We start from the raw sequence: 21675 nt of genomic DNA on the forward strand, positions 1-21675 counted from the left end.
CAGCTGGGAATGCTCTTCCCAATGCACCCCAGGATCCCATTGGCCTCTTTTCCCCAGCACACTCTGTTGGCTCAAGGACAGCTCACTGTCACCCAGGACCCGCAGTTCCTTCCCCACGGAGCTGCTCCAGCAGGTCACCCCCAACCTGTGCAGGTACCTGGGGTTGTTCCTCCCCAGCTGCAGCACCTGGCCTTGCCCTTGCTGAATTCCAGAAGTTTTCTCTCTGCCCATCTCTCCAAGCTGCCGAGGTCCCTCTGAAGGGCCACACAGCCCTCGGGGTGATCAGCCACTCCTCCCTCCCAGCTTTGAGCCCTCAGCGACCCCTTCACCCAGGCCAGTGATGAACCAGGCAAACAACACGGAGCCCAGCAGAGAGAGCCCCGTCCTGCAGCCACACCCCGCGCCCTCGACCCCGACCCTCCGGGAGCTGCCACTCAGCCACTTCCCAACCCATCCCACCGCCCCATCCATCCGTTCAGCCCACCCCTCCGGGAGCTCGGTGCCGCCCTCCCAACCCATCCCTCCGTCCATCCGTCCGTCCGTCCATCCAAGCCACCCCTCCGGGAGCTCGGTGCCGCCCCTCCGGCGGCGTGTCCCGTGCGGGCCCGCCCCGGCCGCAGCGGCGCGGGGCCATGGCGGAGCTCCAGGCGCGCCTCGAGGCGCTGGAGCGGCGGATGGAGCGGGCGGAGGCGGCGCTGCGGGAGCGGCCCCTCGCCGCCCTGCGGCTCCACGGGGTGAGCGCCGCGATGGGCGAACCGGGGGGGACCCCGGAGGGGGCGAGGATGGGGGGTCGCTTGTGGGGCTGAGCGTGAGACCGAGGGCGCATAGGGGAGTGATGGGGGAGTCACTTATGGGGTCATTGTGGGGCTGGAGGTTAGGAGTGAGACTGGGGGGGGGGCACTTAGGGGCTGCTGGGAGGTCGAGGGGGAGCCTGGGTGTAGCTTATGGGGCTGTTGGAAGGAGGGTTTGTGGCTGGGAGGGAGCCTGGGGATCGCCCGTGGGGCTCTGGAGGGCTGGGAGCGGTTTGGGGGGCTCCTGAGGGGGCTGCGGTGGGTTTCAGGAGACGGGGTGGGAATGGCCGGGAGCCGCTCGAGTGGCTCCTCAGGGGGCAGCAGTGGGTTTTAGGAAACTGTGGGGATGAATCCATTGGACTCCTGGGAATCTGGGAGCTGTTTGAGGGAGCTGCGGTGGGTTTCAGGAGACTGGGGATGAATCCAGTGGGCTGCTGGGAGCAGGCTGGTTTAGGAGACTGGGAATAAGACTCCGTTTGGGGGGTTTGGAGCTATTGAAGTGCTGGGGGAGGTCTGAGGGTCTGGGAGTTGTTTGGGGGAGCTGCCCTGTCCCTCATCCCAGCTGGTGCTGCAGGTCCCGGTGCTGTTCGAGGATGTGGCAGTGCGGTTCAGCCGGCAGGAGTGGGCAAGCCTGGACGAGGGACAGAGGGAAATGTACCGGAGCGTCATGGAAGGCAACTACGAGATGCTGGTGTCCCTGTGTAGGCTGCGTTTGCGCCGGGTTGGCAGCCCCAGGGAGCTCTCTTGGGGTCATTTCTCTGCCTCTTTGCCTTTCACTGGAATCTCCAGCTCTCAAATAATCCTCCCTTTTCCCTGTCCCCTCCGGCAGCGGTTGGAGCGTGGCAGGGACACGCAGGACAGGGTAGTAAGTGCTTGATGTCTTTTTGTCGTGGAGAACAGGTACATTGTTGGTGTTGTCATCTCCCTGGGTTGTCACCTCTGAAATTCTCTGCCTGGGACACCCCTTTCCATGAGAATTTTCCCTAAAAACCGACCTGAACCTCCCCTTGAAGCTGTTTCCTCTTGTCCTGTTCCCTGGGAGCAGGTCCTGATTCCCTCCTGGCTCCATCCTCCTGTCAAGGAGTTGTGCAGAGCCAGAAGGTGTCCCCTGAGCCTCCTTTTCTCCAGGCTGAGCCCCCCCAGCTCCTGGTGCTCTGTTCCCCTGGTCTGTTCACTTCCCTGGACACGCTCCAGCCCCTCAATGTCTTCCTTGGCATGAGGGGCCCAGAATTGCCCCCAGGATTCGAGGTGGTCCCTCAGCACTGCCCTCACGCTCTGGGCGCACGCGCAGTCAGGAGCTTCGTGATTCCCTTCTCGTCATTCAGGGTGTTTTCCTATCTGCAAGGTGAATTTCTGGGAGAGCAGGGAATTCTGTAGCAGGGGCAGAGCAAGGATGGATTTTCTTGCAGTTGTTCCCAGGGGACTGTCAGAGGTTGCTTTCCATGTTCTCCTGTCAGCTCTGCCTGCTGTTTCCTCTCTGTATCCATAACTCCCGTCGTGGCCCCGGTTGGAGATGAAGTTTCCTGGGTTGGGACTGGCTCTGTTGCCCAGCTGTGGGTGCAGAGTCCCTGTCCCATCGTGTGCCTGATGTCTGTCCTGCTCTTGCCCAGACTGTGCCCTGTCCAAGCCTGAACTATTGCTACAGCTGGAAAGAGAAGAGCTGAGCACGCCGCTGGAATCCGAGCCAGAGGCAGCAGAGGTGTCCCCAGAGCTGGCTGTAGGTGGGTGACACTGGGTTCCTTCTGTGCCACGAGCTTCTGGCTGCTCACTGGGACTGTGAATCCCAGAATCCCAGAATTTTGCATTTGGGTTGAGAGGAATCTTAAAAGTTCATCTCTTTCCAACCCCCTGCCATGGGCAGGGACACCTTGCACTAGTGCAGGTTGCTCCAAGCCCTTTCCAACCTGGGACACTTCCAGGGATTGGGAGGTGTCCGCTGTGAGGGAACACCTGCTGGGACATGTGGATAGCCTGGAAGCCCATGCTCCAGCAGCTGGTTGGGTGTGAGGGATCCTGGCACCCTCTGGAATGGGATTTTTCACTGGCTGCTGGTGAATTCAAATGTCCTTGTCCTCCACAGAGCCAGCCCGACAGAACTGCACCAGCGAGGATGCACTGCTGGAGACAGAGACAATGGAGAGGGGCTGCAGGGAGCCAGAGGAAAGCGGGAATGTGGCAGAGAAAAGTGGGAACTTGGTAGAGGAAAGCACGAACCTGGTGGAGGAAAGCTGGAGTCTAGTGGAGATAAGTGGGAACCTGATAGAGGAAATCTGGGGTGTGGCAGAGGAAAACAGGAGCCTGGCAGAGGAAAGCAGGAGCCTGGCAGAGGAAAGCAGGAGCCTGGAAGAGGAAAGCAGGAGCCTGGAAGAGGAAAACAGGAGCCTGGCAGAGGAAAACAGGAACCCAGCAAAGGAAGGTAGGAGCCCAGCAAAGGAAGGTGGGAACCCAGCAGAGGAAGACGGGAACCCAGCAGAGGAAAGTGGGAACCCAGCAGAGGAAAGTGGGAACCCAGCAGAGGAAAGTGGGAACCCAGCAGAGGAAAGCGGGAACCCAGCAGAGGAAAGCGGGAACCCAGCAGAGGAAAGTGGGGACCCGATGGAGGAAAGCAGGAGCCCAGCGGTCCCAGAGAACTGCAGAACACGTGAGTTCCTGGCAAATCCTGCTGCTGTTGCTGTGAGGGGTCCTGGCTCCCTGCCTGGCTGTTCCTTACCCACCTTCATCACTGCTCTTGCCCTCACAGCACCCGTCCCTCTGGAAGGCACTGCTGTCCTGGCGGATCTCAGCCAGCCGACCCCGTCCCCTCCCCGCCCGCTCTCCGTGCACTGTCAGGAAGCCGTGGGTCAGAACTGTTCTCCCCCTGCTGCAGGTACTGGGGCAGAACCCTTAGCCCTCCTTGGTGGGGCCAGCCACTTGCGGGGGTCTATTGGGCCTCTCTCCAGGCTTGGGGCTTCCAGGAAAGGGAAACAAATCCTGTTACGAGCCCTTGAAACCGTTTGGGATACAGCACAGCATCGGCGTACCTGCCCAGACAAGCCCCAGGGTGGTTGTCAGAATCCCCTGTCCCCCTGGGTGATGTTTTCCACCTCAAACTGCTCCTGGGGTGTCTACAGGGATAAGTTGTGGCTGTTCCTGGCTTTTACACAGTCCAGAGACTGAGCTGGAAGAGGAGAGCTGGGCTGGGATTTGTGCTGTCTGGGAACAGGACGGGAAGTGAGGGAGGGTGGGAGCAAAGCCCTTTGCTGTTCATGCCTTAAAACCATATGGAAAGTGATGTTTGGATTCTAAAAAATCCCCAGGAGATGCTGAAGCGGGGATCCCAATGGAGGTGCCGCAGGAGGAGGTTGCCGCAGAGAAGCCATCAATGCCCAAAACGCCCTCCAAGTGTCTGGAAGAGGACAAGGGTCAGGAAGAGGAGACTGTGAAAGATTCAGGGAATACTGGCCAAGATCCGGTGGCCGACATTCCTGAAGAACCAGGAAAGGAGGTGACACCAGATGTGCACGAAACGACAGAACAGGCAGATCCCAGCCCAGGGGAGCCGGAGAAGGACTCCTGCGTGGGCCGGCCCATGGCCTGGCAGCGAAATGCCGCCCGGGAATTTTACTCCTGCCCCATCTGCAGGAAAACCTTCCTGCTGAAGATCAACCTCCTGATCCACCAGCGTGGCCACAACAACTGGGTGCCCTATGTCTGCGTCCACTGCAACCGCAAGTTCATGTCCAAGAAGAAAATCAGGCGGCATCTCCGCGCCTGGGCAGTCAACGGGACGTGCCAGCCCTCGGAGCTGGAGGTGTGTCCCAGCCAGGTGCCATGCCCAGCATCCCATCCCCAAACCTGGGCAGCTAAGGGGACGTGCCAAGCCTCAAAGCCAGAGGAGTGTCCTAGTAGGACACCGTGCCCAACATCTCAGCCCCAAGCCTGGGCACCCAATGGCACCTGCCAGCCCTTGGATGCAAAGGCATGTCCCAGCCAGGGGACACCGTGCCCAACATCCCAACCCCAAACCTGGGCACCCAATGGCACCTGCCAGCCCTTGGATGCAAAGGCATGTCCCAGCCAGGGGACACCGTGCCCAACATCCCAACCCCAAACCTGGGCACCCAATGGCACCTGCCAGCCCTTGGATGCAAAGGCATGTCCCAGCCAGGGGACACCGTGCCCAACATCCCAACCCCAAACCTGGGCACCCAATGGCACCTGCCAGCCCTCGCTTGTGAAGGTGTGTCCCAGCCAGGGGCCATGCCCGGCATCCCAGTGCCCAACATCCCAGCCCCAAACCTGGGCAGCCAATGGCACCTGCCAGGCCTCGAAGCCGGAGGAGTGTCCCAGCCAGACCCTGTGCCCGTCCTCCCAGCCACAAGCCCCAAACAGGGAGTGTGGCACGGTGTGGCAGGAGCCCGGCCCCGCCAGGTGCTCGCTGTCACCTGGAAAAATGATGTACACGTGCACCGAGTGCCGGGAAACCTTCTCCAACCAGGTCTTCCTGACGGTGCACCAGCGCCGGCACTCTGGCCACCACCTCATCCTGTGTCCCTGCTGCAACCGGAGCTTCACCTGGGTCTCGGACTTTGTCCGGCAGCACTGGATGCACATGGGTGTCCGGCCCCACCAGTGTGGCATCTGCCAGAAGACCTTCAAGAGGTTCTCCCACCTCAAGGCGCACCAGAGGATCCACAGGCGGCAGGAGCGGCCGTTGACCTGCGCCAACCAGGTGCCCATCGTGGCGGCACCCGCAGCAGGAGACGGGGTGGGAAGCCAGGCTGTGACCCCCAGGGATGGGGCGCTGCTGTCGGACCTGGAGGTGTCCTCCCGGGAACGGGAGGCCGCTGTTGGATCTCAGGGTGTGCGCACAGGGGTGGGAAGCTGCTGCTGAAATTTGAGGTGACCTTCCCAGGATGTTGCTGGTGGACTTTGAGGTGACCTCCCGGGATACAGGGTGCTGCTGATGGACTTTAAGTTGACCTCCCTAGGATAGGAGGCTGCTGTGTGATCTTGAGGTGAAGAATGGGATGCTGCTGCTGCTGCTGGGCTCTAAGGTGTCCTCTCAGGAATGGGATACGTGATGAAGTTCGAGGTGTCCTCCCAGGAATGAGATGCTGCTGTTGAACCTTGAGGTGACCTCCCAAGAACGGGATGGTGCTACTGGACCGTCAAGTGACTCCCAGGGATGTGATGCTGCTGCTGGAGGCCACTGTCAGACCTTCTCCCCACTATCCCTCTCCAGATGGAGGCTGGAGCATGGACAACATTTTCTGGCTCCCCTGCCCTGGTGTGGGGAATGGGGGGGGGCACCTGCCCAGCCCATGTGAGGGGGGCTCCATGTTCCAAAGCCCTGGTGGGGCGGGTGGGATGCTGGGAGTGGGTCCCTTTTCTGGAGAGTGCCAGTAAATGCTGTAGAAACCAGGATGCTGCACGTGGATTCCTTGAGGGGCCTCTGGGAGGGTCCTGCTGGGTGGGCGGCACCAGGAATGGGATCCGTGGCATGGAGTGATGGAAGAGTGAGAACGGAACACTGGGTGGGGGGTGTCACTGCTGCTGGGGGGCTGCAGTCCCAGTCTGAGGTGGGGATGGGGTCCAGATGGGCCTCTGGGAATGGCACTGGGGGTTGCTGGGCACTGGGGATTTGAGGGCTGGAGCTGTGGTTCTCATGCAGGGGTGGGGACGGATGGGATGAGGATGGAATAGGGGTAGGGTGGGATGGGGGTGAGAGGGGATATGGATGGATGGAATGGGGGTGGATGGGAATGGGATGGAATTGGGATGGGGTGGGATGTGACAGAATGGGATGGGGATGGGGATGTGATCGAAACCGGGATGGGGATGGAGATAGGATGGGATGGGACTGATAGAGCTTGGCTCTTCGCTGTGGCACCTGGCAACAGTGTTGACAAGAGGAACAGGCAGGAAACTGATGCCCAGGAAGTTCCACCTGGAGAGGAGGAAGAACTTCCACCCTGTGCAGTGACTGAACCCTGGAACAGATTGTCCAGAGAGGGTGTGGAGCCTCCCTCACTGGAGATATTCCAGAATGGTCTGGACACAATCCTGTGCCGTGTGCTCTGGGATAACCCTGTTTGAGCAGGGAGGTGAGACCAGACGAGCCCTTCTGGCCTGACTCATTCTGGGATGGGATGGAGCTGTAGATAGGATGGGATATGATGGGATGGGATGGGTTGGGGATGGAGCTGTAGATGGGATGGGGCTGTAGATGGGATGGAGCTGTAGATGGGATGGGGCTGTAGATGGGATGGGATGGGATGGAGCTGTAGATGGGATGGGGCTGTAGATGGGATGGGATGGGATGGGATGGAGCTGTAGATGGGATGGGGCTGTAACGGGGATGGAGCTGTAGATGGGATGGGGCTGTAGATGGGATAGGATGGGATGGGGCTGTAACGGGGATGGGGATGGAGCTGTAGATGGGATGGAGCTGTAGATGGGATAGGATGGGATGAGGCTGTAACGGGGATGGGGATGGAGCTGTAGATGGGATGGGGCTGTAACGGGGATGGAGCTGTAGATGGGATGGGGCTGTAGATGGGATGGGGCTGTAACGGGGATGGGGCTGTAGATGGGATGGGGCTGTAACGGGGATGTGGCCGGGCCGGGCCGGGCCGGGCCGGGGTCTCTCGGCGCGGCGCCGCGGGCGGGGCGGCGCGGGCGGCGCGGGGCCGGCAGGGGGCGCTGCGGCGGCGGCGGTGAGGGGCGGCCATGGCCCAGTGGGGCCGCGCGCAGGTACCGGCGGGACCCCGCGGCACCGGCACCCCCGGACCCCCGCCGGGACCCCGGGCCCCGCCGCCCCTCACCGCCCTCTTCCCCCCGCGGCAGGACCCCGAGTGGGCGCCCGAGGCCTGGCAGGGCGCGGGCCCCGATCCCGGCGCGGGCCCCGGCGGGGCGGCCCCGGCGGGGCTGTCGCTGCGGGCGGTGGCGGCGGCGGAGCGGCGGCTGGAGCGGAGCGTGGAGGCGGCGGAGCGGCGGCTGGAGCGGCTGGAGCGGCGCGTGGCGGGGCTGGAGCGCACGGTGCGGGCCGGCGGGGCCCGGCTGGCCGCGCTCCTGAGGGACAACTCCCGCCGCCTCCGCCGCATCCAGCGCCAGCTCCGCCGCTGCCGCTGCGGGGGCAACCGCACCGGCACCGGCACCGGCACCGGCACCGGCACCGGCACCGCCCGGGAACGGACACAGGTAACCGCGACAGGGGTCGGGGCCCAGGGAGCCGGGACGGGCCCGCACGGGGACAGGATGGGCCCGGGGGACGGGAACCAGCCCCAGGGAATGAGGAAAGGGACGGGCGCCGGGAACTGGGGATCGGGCTGAGCCCGCGGGGACGGGGACACGCTCTGAGAAATGGGGACGGGGACATGCCAGCGGTGGCAGGGACAAGCTCTGGGGAGCGGGATGGGGATGAGCCCATGGCTGCAGGAATGGGCCCGTGGCAATGAGGATGAGTCCCAGGGAACAGGGATGTGCCCTCAGTGACAGGGATGGGGTGTAGGTAAGGGGGACAAGCCCCAGATAACAGGAACATGCCAGCGGTGACAAAGGGGGACAAGCGCCAGCTAATGGGAATGTGCCAGAGATGGACAGGGATGTGTCCCAGCTCTCAGGGATGTGCTTAGTGTGACAGGGACAAGCCACAGGTGACAGAGATGTGTCCAAAGCTGTAGGAAAGTGCCCCAGGTGGCCATGTGGCCATGGGAAGTGCTGTTGTCTCTCAGGAGCTGCAGGGAGCCAGAGGGACACGGCTCGTCTGGTGCTTGTCCCTGTCCCCAGGGAAGAGGGGGAGCAGAACACCCACCCCAAGTGTTTCAGCCATGTTGGGCCTCACTGAAGTGATGTGGGATGGTGCCACCTGTGCTGCTCCCACCTGAGGTGTCACTGCTCACCTGGCTGCCAGGATGGATCCTGGGAGTCTGCCCCTGCTCTGGGGAGGAACAGCTGAGCCTTGCTGGGATGTCTGGGGATGTCCCCCCTGACCTGGCTCTGTCCATAGGAGCTCCAGACCCCCAGGGGCTCGGGGAGGGGCTCGGTGGGGACCCCCAGGTGGAGCCTCCTGTGCTTCCAGGTGCCGGCGGCGGGCGAGGCTGAGGAGGCCGCTCTGCCGGAGCAGGAGCTGGGGAGCGTGGACAGCCGGGAGCTCCGTGGGATCGCCAGGAAGGGGAATTACGAGGCCACGGTCCCTCTCGGTGAGGATCACTCAGATCATGTCAGAGGCAACACCATCCCTGGGCTGATGCAGCTTCCAAACCCTCCCCACGTGGAACATGGGGGGATTCCAGGTGACGTGTCCTGCAGTCGGTGTCCCTGCACTGTTTTTTTCCTGGGATATGGGCTGTACATGGATCACCCTGCAGGGATTTGCTGCGGAGAGTCCTACATTTTAGTACTCATTCATTTTGGGCTGAAATTTTAGAGCTTGAGTGTCCATCAGGCACTTCCTGGGATGGGCAAAAATCATATGCCTGGTTCGGCTGCCAGTGGCCTGTGTGGAATTCCAGGACCCTGCTTTGGCTGGTCCCCACTGTCAGCAGTTCATCCCATTGCTCCCTCCTTCCCAGGGTCCGAGGATGCTGGTTCCAAACCTGCACTGCTGCCACCAGCCGAGGACAGGGAGGATCCAGGGAGCCCCGGGCTGCCGGAGAAGGGAGCGGTGCCAGGACAGCTTGGTGACAGTGAGTGACAGCGAGGGGAGCTGAGGATGGGCACTGACAGCCTGCCCAGACTGGGCAAAGTTCTTAAGGATGGAAAATGGGAAAACCTGGGGCAAGGCTCAGTGAGGGTGGCTCTGGAGCTGGGTACCTGTGGGGAGATGCTCCCTCCTGCTTTGGGGAGGCTTTGCTTTGATCCTTTTCCCTGGATTCACACATTTAAACTCTGCCATTCCTGATGGGGTTCTTTCCAGAGTGGAGGACTCTGCACCTCAGCTTTGCCTTCATTTTCTCTCTGGTTTGGTTTTTTTTGTGAGGATTGTATTGTCAGTCCATAGTGACATTGAGTCCAGCGTGCCAGGGCAGTGGTGAAGTCTCCATTCCTGGAAGGATGTAAAAGCTGTGTGGATGTGGCAGCTGGGGACATGGGACGGTGGTGGCCTTGGACAGTGCTTGGTTGATGATTGGACTTGATGGTCTTGAAGGGCTTTGCAAACCTCACTAACTCCATGATTCCATGATGTCCCTGAGGTCCAACAAGCTGCCCGGACAACCCCCCTTCACCTCCTCTCCTCCTGGGAATCCTTTCCTGCTCCCTTTCGTTCTTTGTCAGTTCCTCTCACCTCTGCTCCCGCTCCCACTCTGGAGCTGCAGCCACGGGAGGACTTCCCGGGAATGAACTGTGGTCTCTCCACAGGTGAGATGATCGTGATCAAGACGGAAGAGCAGCAGCCGCAGGAGGACGGCGCTGAGCTCCTGGCACTGCCGATGGTGCCCGCAGTCAGGCTGGACGAGGAGGTTCCCCTCAGCCAGGAGCAGCCGGTTTCCTGGGACAGCCACGGCGTGGCCGGGCCGAAGGCGGCCGGAGAGAGCTTGGGGGAATTCTGCCTGGGGGAATTCAAGCCGGTGGTGGTGCCGGTGGAGGCTCACCCTGCCCCGGGCCTGCCCTTCCCCACGGAGCACGCGCTGGGCGCCGGCACGGAGCAGCCGTTCGCGCTCGCCCAGGGAATGCCGCCGGGAGAAGACCCGGCGGCCGAGGTGGCGTCGCCGCAGCCCAGCTGGGAGCAGCAGAGTCCCCAGGACGATCCCCGGGCGCTGCCGCCGGGCTGGAAGAGCGTCCGGCTGACGCGGAACCTCCTGGCGCGGCAGCAGAGCCGGGCGAGGAAGAGCAACGGCTCCTTCATCTGCACGTCCTGCGGGAAGAGCCTGGCCCACCACGCCGCGCTGCTGCGGCACCAGCGCCTGCACACGGGCGAGCGGCCCTTCCAGTGCCCGGCCTGCGGCAAGAGCTTCAACGAGAAGTCCAACCTCAACAAGCACTACCGGATCCACACCGGGGAGCGGCCGTACCGCTGCCCCGCCTGCGGCAAGGGCTTCGTGCAGAAGCACCACCTGCAGAAGCACCAGCGCATCCACGGGCCGCAGCTCCGCAGCGCGTGGCCGGGCCGGGCGGCGCGGGGCAGCGCCGCCGGGGAGCGGCTCTACCGCTGCATCGAGTGCGCCGAGAGCTTCCCCCAGAAAGCGTCGCTGGAGGAGCACCAGCGCCGGCACACCCAGCAGCGGCCCTTCCAGTGCCACGGCTGCACCAAGAGCTTCCGGCACCGGCAGTCGCTGAACCACCACCAGAAGGTGCACGCCGTGGCCACCTGTCCGGCCGGCAGCTTGCCGGGACACGAGCCGGAGCTGGAGGCCTGCGAGGCTCTGAGCCAGGATAATCGGTAGCCAGAGGGCTGGGGAAGGGAAGGGACAGTGGTTTTTCAGCGTGGGACACACCGGGCAGCTGGGACTTGTGGCAGCACCCGGAGTTTGTGCACGATGCTGTGGGATTTGTGGCACCACCTGGGTCTCGGGAGGAGCAGCGGGAGGAGGAGGGAGCCTGCAGTGCTGCTCGGCAGGGAAGGGCACAGGGTGGGATGGGACCGGCCCCGAGGCAGCAGAGGAGGGTCGGTGGCTGGAGCTGAGCCTGCGGTGCTGCTGCCCCGTGGATTCAGCCGAGGAGCGGCTGTGTCAGATCCCAGGTGGAACTCGGGTTGTTTGAACACCACCACTGTGCAGGGAGGGGGGCTGGGAGTGGTCAGTGGCCTCGGGGCAGTTGATAGCCCCGGGAAAGCTGTGGGGGCTGGGTGGCCGGTCCAGCCGGGAGGAGAATCAGATAAAAGACTGAGCTGACTGGTGTCCTGTTGTGCTCCGGGGCAGCTGGGGGGTGACATCCCTGGCTCAACGGGGATGGGGCCATCAGGGGAGGAATGCAGAGCTACCTGCTGGGAATTCGCGATGGGAATGTGGAGAGTCCCACAGGAATCCCCCACAGGATTCCCAGTAGGATCTGGGCACTGCGGGACTCCCTGGCAGTGCTGAGGGACACGTCCCACCCATGGTGGCCAGGGCCACTCCATTCCCTGCCCTTCCCAGCTTCCCTTACCCACTCATCCTTCCTGGCTGGGATTCCACAACTCTCCCACTGGCCTGGGGGCTCTGGAGTTGCTGGCAGCGACTCCCAAAAATCCTCCTGCTGAGAGCTGTCCTGGCTGATCCCAGTTCTGTGCCCAAGGCACCAGTGCAGCCCCCAAAGCAGCCAGACATAAGAGACAAATACTTTATTGATTCCACAGCCTGAGAAAGGGATTGGGAATGTCGCAGGAAACGCTGCTCCTGGTCACAGCAGATTTAGAAATGCCAGGCTGGGGCTGCTGGCCCTTCTGCTGGCCTGGGGGGATACAGCCACCAGCACACAAGCTCAGCCATGCCCCTGGGATCAACTGGGGAGCATTGGGATCTCTACCTGGGCAGGGATAACAGGGATAACCAGCTGCTGGCTCACTGCCAGATCCATGGTCATGTGTCCACAAAGCACCAAACTGCCCCGTGTCTGCCACTGGCACCCCTCCCGTCTCCTGCTGCAGGCTGGGAATGCTCCACACTGCCGTCCCAGGGGCAGGAAGTGTGAGACACCAGCCCAGAGGAGCAGTGGGATGTCGTGTGTACTTCTATGGAGCAGCTCAGACGCTGCTGCCCGTCCCATGGAGCAGGAGGTGGCTGAGGATCACACCTGGATGTGGCACAGGCGTTCGTTCCCTCAGCTCCCAAAGCTTCCCAGAGCAGCACCATCACCCCTTGGGAGTGACTCGGAATGAAAGATGGGAAAAGCCTGCCAGTGCTCACTGCTCAGAGATCTCAGGATATCAAATAATTACATAAAACAACTCCAAACAAAATAACCTGGAGAACTAAATGCGAGTCCCAGCAGCTGCTCCAGTGTGTCCGTGTGGCGCTGGCTCCAGGCGGGAGGTGCTCCCTGTGCACACCCAGCGCGTGGGATGCACGTGGGGCACGGACACTGCTCCGGTGGCTCCCGGGGACACTGAGGCAGCGCCAGGCCTGGCTCTGGGCAGGTCCCCCTCTCCCTGACTGAGGTAGGTACAGAACTGCTTTCCCGTAGGATTCGTTACGGTGGGATTTTGGGCAAAAGGGGACGAGCTGCGGTTGGGAGAGCGGGAGTTTCCTCCAGAGCCCCGAGGGGCTGCTCTGTGCAGGCGGATCCACGAGGATTGAGGTGCTGCTGCAGCATGGGGCTGGCTGACCCGTCAAGTATTCCTAAGATCACTCTGCACCCATGCAGGATTGGTCCTGAGGGTGCCTGTGGCCTCCCTGATGCTGGGATCCCCGGAATAGGCCAGCACCGAATTTGGGGTTTGGTTTGTCCTATGGATCTTCCAGTGCAAAGCTCCAGTGTTCCCAACCTGCTGGAGGGAGTGTTGCTGATCTCTGCCCCAGGGTGGCGGTGGCAAGGGTGGCCAGGACACAGTGGGGTCTCAGAGATGTCACTCTCCATCTGGTGTCTCAGTCAGGAGGCTTGGTCCATGGAGCAAAGGGTTGCTTGGGAATGCTGCCAGCTCCATTCCCTTCTCCCTGCCCTCTTCGGTTGTGTTTCCGAATGCAAGGGGTCAGCTCCAACATCAAAGAATGCGAAAGCTCTGCTCCTGTTTGACCATGATTCACCTGGTCATCTCCCAGGAATGTCAGCTTGGGAAAATTCCAACTGTCAGCCAACAGGAACAAGTCAGTGGAATGGTGAAGCATTATGGATCACTGGAGGCTTCTGCAATTTGCTCTCTGTTGTGGTCTCCAAGCTTCCCATTCTTTCCACAACCCAGGAAGCTCCTAAAACACAGCGGATTCCCATTCTCGGTGTCCCACCAGGTGCAAACTCAACAAACTCGCAGCTTCTCTCCAGGGACATGCACAGTTCAGATCTGTTCCAGGGTCTGTCATCTGTCATTTCTCTGTCATCTCCGAAGCCACTGCCCTCGATCCCAGCTGGACCACGGGCTGCACATTTTTCCTGACGCAGTCAGGGAGTGGGGAGCCTCTGCCCGGGAGCCCCAGTGGCGCTGCTCCAAACAGCAGCACGTTGGGCAGGCTCGCTTTTGCAGCCTCAGGGCTCCCATTCTCTTGGGAAGGGCTCCTCTCAGCCTCGGGAGCTTGGTGCTGCAGGGATGCCGGGACAGCACCAGGGGGCTGGGCCTCGGCCTCCTGCTGGAGCGCGGCCAGAGCCCTCTCGTGGATCTTCTTGTGGCGCAGGAGGTGATTGCTGCGGGTGAAGCACTTGTTGCAGGAGCTGCAGCAGTAGGGCCGGTCCCGCGTGTGGGTCTGGAGGTGTCGCCGCAGCGACGTGGAGCAGGACAGGAACTTCTTGCAGTGCGGGCACTTCAGCCTGGAATTGGGCGGCTGCACGATCCCGGAGCCGGACAGGCCCTCTCTGTCCGGCTCCTCCTTGGGCTGGCCCAGCCAGTTCCCCCCGGCGTGGCCGCCGCCGCCGCCCAGCCTGTGGCCGCCGCACAGGTCCCTGCGCGGGCGGACGCGCAGCTCGGGGTGGACGTTGCCCCAGACCTTGGCCCCGAAGGCTCTGTCCTTGATGTGGATGCTGCGGTGAAGGTCCAGGTGCCGTTTGTTGCTGAAGCCGATCTCGCACACGGGGCACTCGTAGGGCCCCTCCTTGGCGTGGCTGCGCTGGTGGATGATGAGGTTGATCTTGAGGCGGAAGCGCTTCCCGCACTCCGTGCAGGGATGGGACCATTCCCGCACGTACCCGCGCCGGCAGTTGCCCATCAGGAGGTTGCTGGCCTCGCACCGGTTCGGCTTCTTCTTGATCTTGGCTTTCACCAGCTCGTTTTTGGGACACTTCTGGATTTCTGAGCTGGGAGAGGGTGTGGGTTCCTCTGCCAGCATCTCAGGCTCCTCTTCCTTCACCTTGATGTCCTCAGGAGAAGCCCCTTCGCATGGTGTTTCATCTTCCATGGATAAGGCTTCCTCTGGAGCAGAGACACACCATGTTGGTGTCAGCACTGGTGTGACACAGGACCAGGGCCCCTCCCTGTGCTGGCACTGCTGGGGCACCTCCAGTCCCAGGGGCAGCTCTGGGCTTCTCATGTCAAGAAAGACACTGAGGGGCTGGAGCGTGTCCAGGGCAGGGAATGGAGCTGGGAAGGGTCTGGAGCTCCAGGAGGGGCTGAGGGAGCTGGAAAGGGGCTGAACCTGGAGAAAACGAGGCTCAGGGGGGACCTTGTGGCTCTGCACAGCTCCTGCCAGGAGGGGACAGCTGGAGGGGTCGGGCTCTGCTCCCAGGGAACAGGGACAGGGCAAGGGGAAACGGCCTTGAGCTGTGCCAGAGGAGGTTCAGGTTGGATATTGGGAAAATTCCTTCCCCAGAAGGGATGTCCAGCCATGGCACAGTGGCCCAGGGCAGGGGTGGAGTGCCCATCCCTGGAGGGCTCACAGGCTGAGCCCTCCATGGGTGCCATCGGGACCAGTGGCACAAGGGACCCACCTCTAAACCCACATGATGTTACAGGAAAAAATAAAAGGAACCCCCGAAACTTATTTTCCCCTCCCTGTTTCAAGCCCATCAGCTCTGGAAGCTGCTTCCCACCCGCCTGCCAGGCCCCATGTCCCCAGCACAGGGTGACTCACCAGTGTCAGGCTCTGCCAGGTCCTCCTCCATCTCCAGGTCCTCCTCTGCCACCGTCCCCAGCTGATGCTCCCCCAGGGACATCACGTTCATCATCAGGATGGGGAGTTCTGTTTGCAGGGAACGGGGATTTGAAAGACCCATGGAGAACTCCCAGGTCCCTGCTCAAGCAATATGAACCAGGGATTGCTGGGAGTGTGTGGAAGAGCTGGAGAAAGCTGCGGCTCAAGAGCCAGGATGTGGATCAGCTATCAGGAAAATTCCTTCTGGAAAGGGCTGTCCAGCCCTGGAACAGGCAGTGGTGGAGTCCCTGTCCCTGCAGGGATTTAAAAGCCGTGTGGATGTGGTACCAGGGGACATTGGGCCTTGGCAGTGCTGGGGGACAGTTGGACCCAATGATCTCAGAGGGCTTTTCCAACCCCAGCAATGCTGTGGAAAGGCTGGAAGGTATCAGGAGGAACTGGAGTGAAGCCACACATGGGCCAAAAGCAGAGGGAGGGCTGGGAGGGAAGGACACCAAGGTGCCACATGCCAGCACCTCACAGAGCAGCCTCACCCCACCATCTCCACAGGCTGCATTCCCGTGTCCAGACCCTCTTCCACTGTCCAGTGACAAGATCCCAAGGCTCCCTGGCAATGCCTCTCCAAGCACCAGGGCCATGCACCTCTGCCCTGGACGCTGCCAGAGCCCTGGAGAGCTGGGGAAGGGGAAGCACATCCTCCCTGGCACCCCTGGAACTCACCTGGGCCAGCCTCCATGGGCATGGGATCCTGTCCCGAAGCCTCTTCCTGCTGCTCCATCTCTTCTGGTGTCAGTGGGGGCTTCTGATTGTTGGGGACGCCTGTCTGGAGGGGGTTCTGACTGTCCCCAGTCTGTGTCTGAGGCAGTGTCTGGCTGTCCCCAGTGTGTGCCTGTGGGGACTTGGGGCTGTTCCCAGTCTGTGTCTGTGGGGGTTTCGGGCTGCTCCCACTCTGTGTCCTTGGGGACTTTGGGCTGTCCCCAGTCTGTGTCCATGGGGACTTTGGGCTGTTCCCACTCCGTGTCCACGGGGACTCTGGGCTGTCCCCAGTCTCTGTCTGTGGGGAGTTCTGGCTGTCCCCAGTCTGTATCTGTGGGGTTTTCTGGCTGTTCCCACTCCGTGTCCATGAGGATTTTGGGCTGTCCTCAGTCTCTGTCTGTGAGGTTTTCTGGCTGTTCCCACTCCGTGTCCATGAGGATTTTGGGCTGTCCCCAGTCTCTGTCTGTGGGGAGTTCTGGCTGTCCCCAGTCTGTATCTGTGGGATTTTATGGCTGTTCCCACTCCGTGTCCATGAGGATTTTGGACTGTCCCCAGTCTCTGTCTGTGGGGAGTGCTGGCTGTCCCCAGTCTGTATCGGTGGGATTTTATGGCTGTTCCCACTTCGTGTCCATGAGGATTTTGGACTGTCCCCAGTCTGTATCTGTGGGGTTTTCTGGCTGTTCCCACTTCGTGTCCATGAGGATTTTGGACTGTCCCCAGTCTGTATCTGTGGGGTTTTCTGGTTGTTCCCACTCCGTGTCCGTGGGGATTTCGGGCTGTCCCCATTCTGTATCTGTGGGGTTTTCGGGCTGTCCCCATTCTGTATCTGTGGGGTTTTCTGGCTGTCCCCATTCTGTATCTGTGGGGTTTTCGGGCTGTCCCCATTCTGTGTCCATGAGGGCTCGGGACCCTTTTCCTTGCTGGGCTCTTCATCCCTCTCGATGCAGGTCCGGCTGTTGGGCTTGGACTTGGCACCGTCTGTTCCCAGGGCACAGAACAGGAGCTTTATTAGGATCTGCACCTTTATCCTGCCAGATTCCCAAAGTGAGCCTTGTCCCCTCTCCCAGCCCTGGCAGAGACACAAACACCTCCAACCCCAATGGCAGAGCTGCCTCCTTGGCCCCGTGGCAGGACCCACACAGGAGAGAAGCTCCGAGTAACAGAACGTGAACCCCAAAGGAGATGTCCCTCTGCGTCCCTTTTCCTCTCCCAAAACTCCCACCTGGGCTCCAGGTGAGTTTCCCAACGGGACAGCACCTGCCCAGCTTCTCCTGGGGTGCTTTTAACCTTCCCAGCTCCTCAATCCTGCAGGAAAGAGCCCTCGACCACGGCTCTTCCCACATCTCCGCTGCTCCCAGCTCTGTCTGAGTCTGTCTGTCCCTTTCCAGCACATTCCACCTTCCTGCCCAACCCTCCCACTCTAAATCCACGTCCCAAGGCTCCCCAGACTCCTCTGTTCCCCCAGGACAAGCACAGCAGCTCCAGCCTCCTCCTCCCACCTCAGCTCCCAGTTCCTCACTTCCCAGCACGTTTCCTGTCCCTCCAGAGCAGGCAGGAATGTCTCTGCAAGCCCCAGTCTTACAGGAGGCCCTGCCCACTGCTCCAGACCCTCCTGCAAGGCTTTGGCTGCTTTTCTCCGTGGGATTCATCCCACCAAGCACAACCATTCCTCTTGGAATGAAGATTCACGGCGCTCTGGGGTGCTTTAGTCCATGGAGCGAGCTGAGCCCTTCCTTCCTAAGGAAGGGGAGCTCTCCAGGAACAGCCACCTCCTCCTGGCACCCACCTGGGGCAGCTTCCACGGGGGTTTCATCTCCTGGAGCCTCGTCTGCCTTGTCCCTCTCTTCTGCTGCCCGGAGGGGCTCCTGACCATCCCCAGTCTGCGTCCACGGGGGCTCCTGACCCTCTTTGTCACTGAGCTCTTCATCCCTCTCCATCTGGGACAGGATGTCGGGCTTGGACACGGCGTAGTCTGGTCGTGGGGCAGAGGATGGGGGGGTTGATTAGGATTTGGCTGCCTTGAGTCCGGCACATTCCAACAGTGACCCTTGTCCCCTGTCCCAGTCCCGGTGGAGACACAAACACCTCAGCCCTACTCCAAACGCTTCCTTGGCCCCAAGGCAAGATCTGCCCCCAGGCAGCCGAGGCAGAGAGGATCTTAACCAGCAGAACATGAACTACAATCCCAAACGAGGGAAAAGCTTTGGCTGGAACATTTCCCTCTAGGGGAAGTCAGGGACACCTCCCACTATCCCAGGTTGCTCCAAGCCCCATCCAGCCTGGCTTTGGACAGCGCCAGGGATGTGAGCAACCTCAGAGCCTTCCAAACCCAGGCTACTCCATGATTCCACGAGCTCCAGGCCCCCAAGCCTTACCCAGGGACACCAAGGTCTCGTAGTTGCCCCTCATCACGGCCCTGTACAGATCCTTCTGCCAGCGCTCCAGCCTCTCCCACTCCAGCTCGTTGAAATACACCGAGATATCATCGAAGGTGAGCGGCACCTGGAATCACAGGGAATTCCCTGGAACCACTCGCGGCTCGGGACACGTCCAGCCCCGCTACGGGGACACGCAGCCCTCGCACAGTCCCGCAGGATCCCTGGGAAGCGGCCGCTGCTACCTTGGGGATCTCCCCGCCGGAGCTGGGGGGCAGGCGCAGGATCCAGAAGTTCCTGTTCTTGAGGAGGTTCTCCAGGTTGAGCAGGCGCTGCTGCAGCTGCCCGTAGCCCTGCAGGAGGGTGCCCAGGGCGGCCAGGCCGCTGCCCAGCTCCCCGACCAGGTTCTCGCAGGCCAGCAGCCGCCGCTCGGCGCGCTCCGTGCGGCTCCGCAGCTCCTGCAGCTCCGACGGGGCCGCGCCCGGCACCGCCTTCTGCCGGAGGCTGCCCGACACCTGCGGGGGATTCGGGGTCAGGGGGCTGGCCAGAGGGTGCTCAGGGATCCCCCCCAGTTCCGCAGGGATCTGTCAGAGCCTGGCCACCACCCCCGCGTCCTCCTATCCCCACCTTCCCAAAGGTGGGACCCCCCCTGAACAGACACCCCAGGGGAACCCCCAGGAGCAGCACCTCTGGGGGGGGGTTCCCCGGTTCCACCTCTCCCAGGAGCAGCGTCCCTGGGATGATCCCTTCATCCCTGGCGTCCCTGGGGCACCCACACCCTCCTGAGCTGTCATGCACTCCCAGGATCCAGAGGGACACCCCTGACCCCCAGAAGCAGCACCCCTGGCGGCTCCCCCAGCACCCCCTCCCCTGGGGGACCCCTCAAGCCCCCCAGAACCACCTCTCCCGGAGACCCCCGAGCTGTCACCCCCCAGGGACCACCCCATGCCACCTCCCTCCCCCATGCCCAGGACCCTGAGGGACCCCCTGACCCCCAGTCCCACTTCCCCCATGGGACCCCCGCACGCCCCTGACCCAGCACGGCTGCTACCCGCCCCGTCCCGTGTCCCGTGGCGCACCCCGCCCCGTGGCCCGTGGCCCGGGCGGGCCCTGACCTGCGCGGGCCCCCGGCGGGACATGGCCGCGGCCGCCACCGCCGCCTCGGGCCCCGCGCCCGCGCCGCCACCGGGCCCACAGAGGGCGCCGTCCGCCAGAGCGGCACCGCGCGGGGAGCGGCGCCCCCTGGCGGGCGGGAGGAGCAAGAGCCGGCCGGCCGGGGGCGGGGCCCGGAGGAGGGGCGGGGCCATGTCAGGGGGCGGGACCGGATCAGGGGCGGGGCCGGTAGGGGTGGGGTCATAACTGTGGGCGGGGCCAGGCCCCCAGGGTCACCAAGGCCGGGGCCACCAAGGGCGGAGCTGGGGACACTCCCCGGGCCCTGAACTGGGAGCCCTGCGGGACCCCCGGGACCTCCCACGGCCTCTGGGAGCAGCATTCCTGGGGGATCTCGCCATCCCTGTGATCCAGCATTCTCGGGGATCCGCCATTCCCCTGAACTGGGAGCCCTGCGGGACCCCCGGGACCTCCGACCGCCGCTGGGAGCAGCATTCCTGGGGGATCTCCCCATCCCTGTGATCCAGCATTCTTGGGGATCCTCCCATACCCTTTGGGCCTGACATTCCTGAGGGACCCCCAGGACCAGCACCCCCGCAATCCCCCTGTGCAGACACCCCCCGGGTTGGCTCCGAACCCCGGTGTCCCCGGTGTCCCCACAGTGCCACCCAGCCCAGCCCAGCGCGGGGCGGCTCTGTCGGGGGTCACCCACGCCCCGTGTGTCCCCACCAAGCGCATCCGCTCCCTCCGGTGTGCCGGCTTTATTTGGGGCCTTGGCAAAGCGGGGGCGGCTGCCCCAGAAGCATTTTGGGGGGTGGGAAGGGCGGGGGGCTCAGCGCAGAGCAGGGAGCGGGCGGCTGAGCTCTGCTGGCGTGGGGCTGCTCCCGGTGTCCAGCAGCATTCCCAGGCTCCGGCATCGCTCCCGCCGCGCTCTCGGCCGCTCGGTGACTCCTGCAACGTCCCGCGGGGGCTGCCGGGGGGCTCCTGCCGGGCCCGGGCTCCTGCCGGGGCTCCGCTGTCACCTGTCACAGCAGCGGGATGTGCCCGGGGTGTCCGGCGGGCTGGGCCGGCTCCGGGCTCTCCCTCCTGGCTCTGCCCTGCGGGGGTGAGAGCGGCGTCACAGGGAGCGCGGGAGAGGGAGAGGCCATCCCAACGCATCCCATCGCATCCCATCCCCATCCCCATCCCATCCCTGACCCCATCCCAATCCCAACCCCAATCTCCATCCCCATCCCATCCCCATCCCTGACCCCATCCCCATCCCCATCTCATCCCTGACCCCATCCCCATCCCAATTCCAGCCCCAATCTCCATCCCCATCCCATCCCCCGTCTCCATCCCCACCCCATTCCTGGGCAGCCCCGGGCACCCTCCGCTACCTCCGGTCCCTTCCCGCTCCGAGCCCGCCTGCCCGGCTGAGCCGCGTCCTCCTCCCGCGAATTCCAGGCCATCGACTGCGCCTCCTGCGGGACAGACGCGGGGTGTGGGAGCCCCCATCCCCCGACCACACACCCCCGACTGCATTCCCGAATTCCTGAATTCCCGAATTCCCGCATTCCCGCATCCCAGGCCCGGCTCACCTCGCTCAGCACGGAGAAGCAGCCGGAGCAGGGTCTGTGCGGCCGCCGCCGGCCCTGCGGAGGGAAGGCTGGCATGGGGATCGGCATCTCCGGGAGCACAGCAAGCGATGGGAATGCCGGCAAGCCCCGTCCCGCCGTGCCCTCCCCGGGATCTCCCGCGGCCGCGGCTCGGGAATGCCGAGCCCATTCCCACAAGGACGGGGAGGGTGGAAACGCCGCATGCCGGGATTTGCCCTGGCGTGGGGCCAGCCCTGAGAAGCGGGGGGGGGGGTGGGCCGTGCCGAGCTCTGTCATTCCCAGCCCCGTTATTCCCAGTTTTACCCCTCTCCACACACACAACCCACCTCTCTCCCCCGTGCCGCCATCCCGGAGTCGCCGCGGTCAGCTCCGGCCAGTCCGGCCGCGGCCACGGCCACGGCGCAGAGCA

The 21675-nt window shown here is 62.9% G+C and overlaps 3 protein-coding genes across 3 annotated transcripts; 2 read left to right on the plus strand and 1 right to left on the minus strand.

The window, feature by feature from the left end:
- The first annotated feature begins 626 nt into the window (after nt 1-626).
- LOC128813070 (zinc finger protein 777-like) lies at nt 627-5854 on the plus strand. The gene is made up of 7 exons (XM_053987828.1): nt 627-734; nt 1366-1492; nt 2402-2512; nt 2872-3432; nt 3532-3657; nt 4088-5619; nt 5762-5854. The coding sequence occupies exons 1-7, from the start codon at nt 633-635 to the stop codon at nt 5852-5854; spliced, it is 2652 nt and encodes an 883-aa protein (XP_053843803.1). The 5' UTR covers nt 627-632.
- A 1648-nt stretch (nt 5855-7502) lies between these two features.
- On the plus strand, nt 7503-11594 carry LOC128813235 (zinc finger protein 768-like). Its single transcript, XM_053988171.1, has 4 exons — nt 7503-7973; nt 8854-8974; nt 9347-9460; nt 10134-11594. Exons 1-4 carry the CDS (start codon nt 7503-7505, stop codon nt 11156-11158), a joined length of 1731 nt encoding a protein of 576 aa, XP_053844146.1. The 3' UTR covers nt 11159-11594.
- A 424-nt stretch (nt 11595-12018) lies between these two features.
- On the minus strand, nt 12019-19723 carry LOC128803897 (zinc finger protein 777-like). Its single transcript, XM_053971235.1, has 7 exons — nt 19674-19723; nt 18804-19073; nt 18559-18685; nt 17970-18155; nt 16148-17161; nt 15407-15514; nt 12019-14748 (listed from the first exon to the last, which is right to left on the minus strand). Exons 1-7 carry the CDS (start codon nt 19695-19697, stop codon nt 13712-13714), a joined length of 2766 nt encoding a protein of 921 aa, XP_053827210.1. The 5' UTR covers nt 19698-19723; the 3' UTR covers nt 12019-13711.
- Nucleotides 19724-21675: the final 1952 nt, after the last annotated feature.

The sequence above is a fragment of the Vidua macroura genome, chromosome 1 (genome assembly GCF_024509145.1).
Source record: "Vidua macroura isolate BioBank_ID:100142 chromosome 1, ASM2450914v1, whole genome shotgun sequence".
NCBI lineage: Eukaryota > Metazoa > Chordata > Aves > Passeriformes > Viduidae > Vidua > Vidua macroura.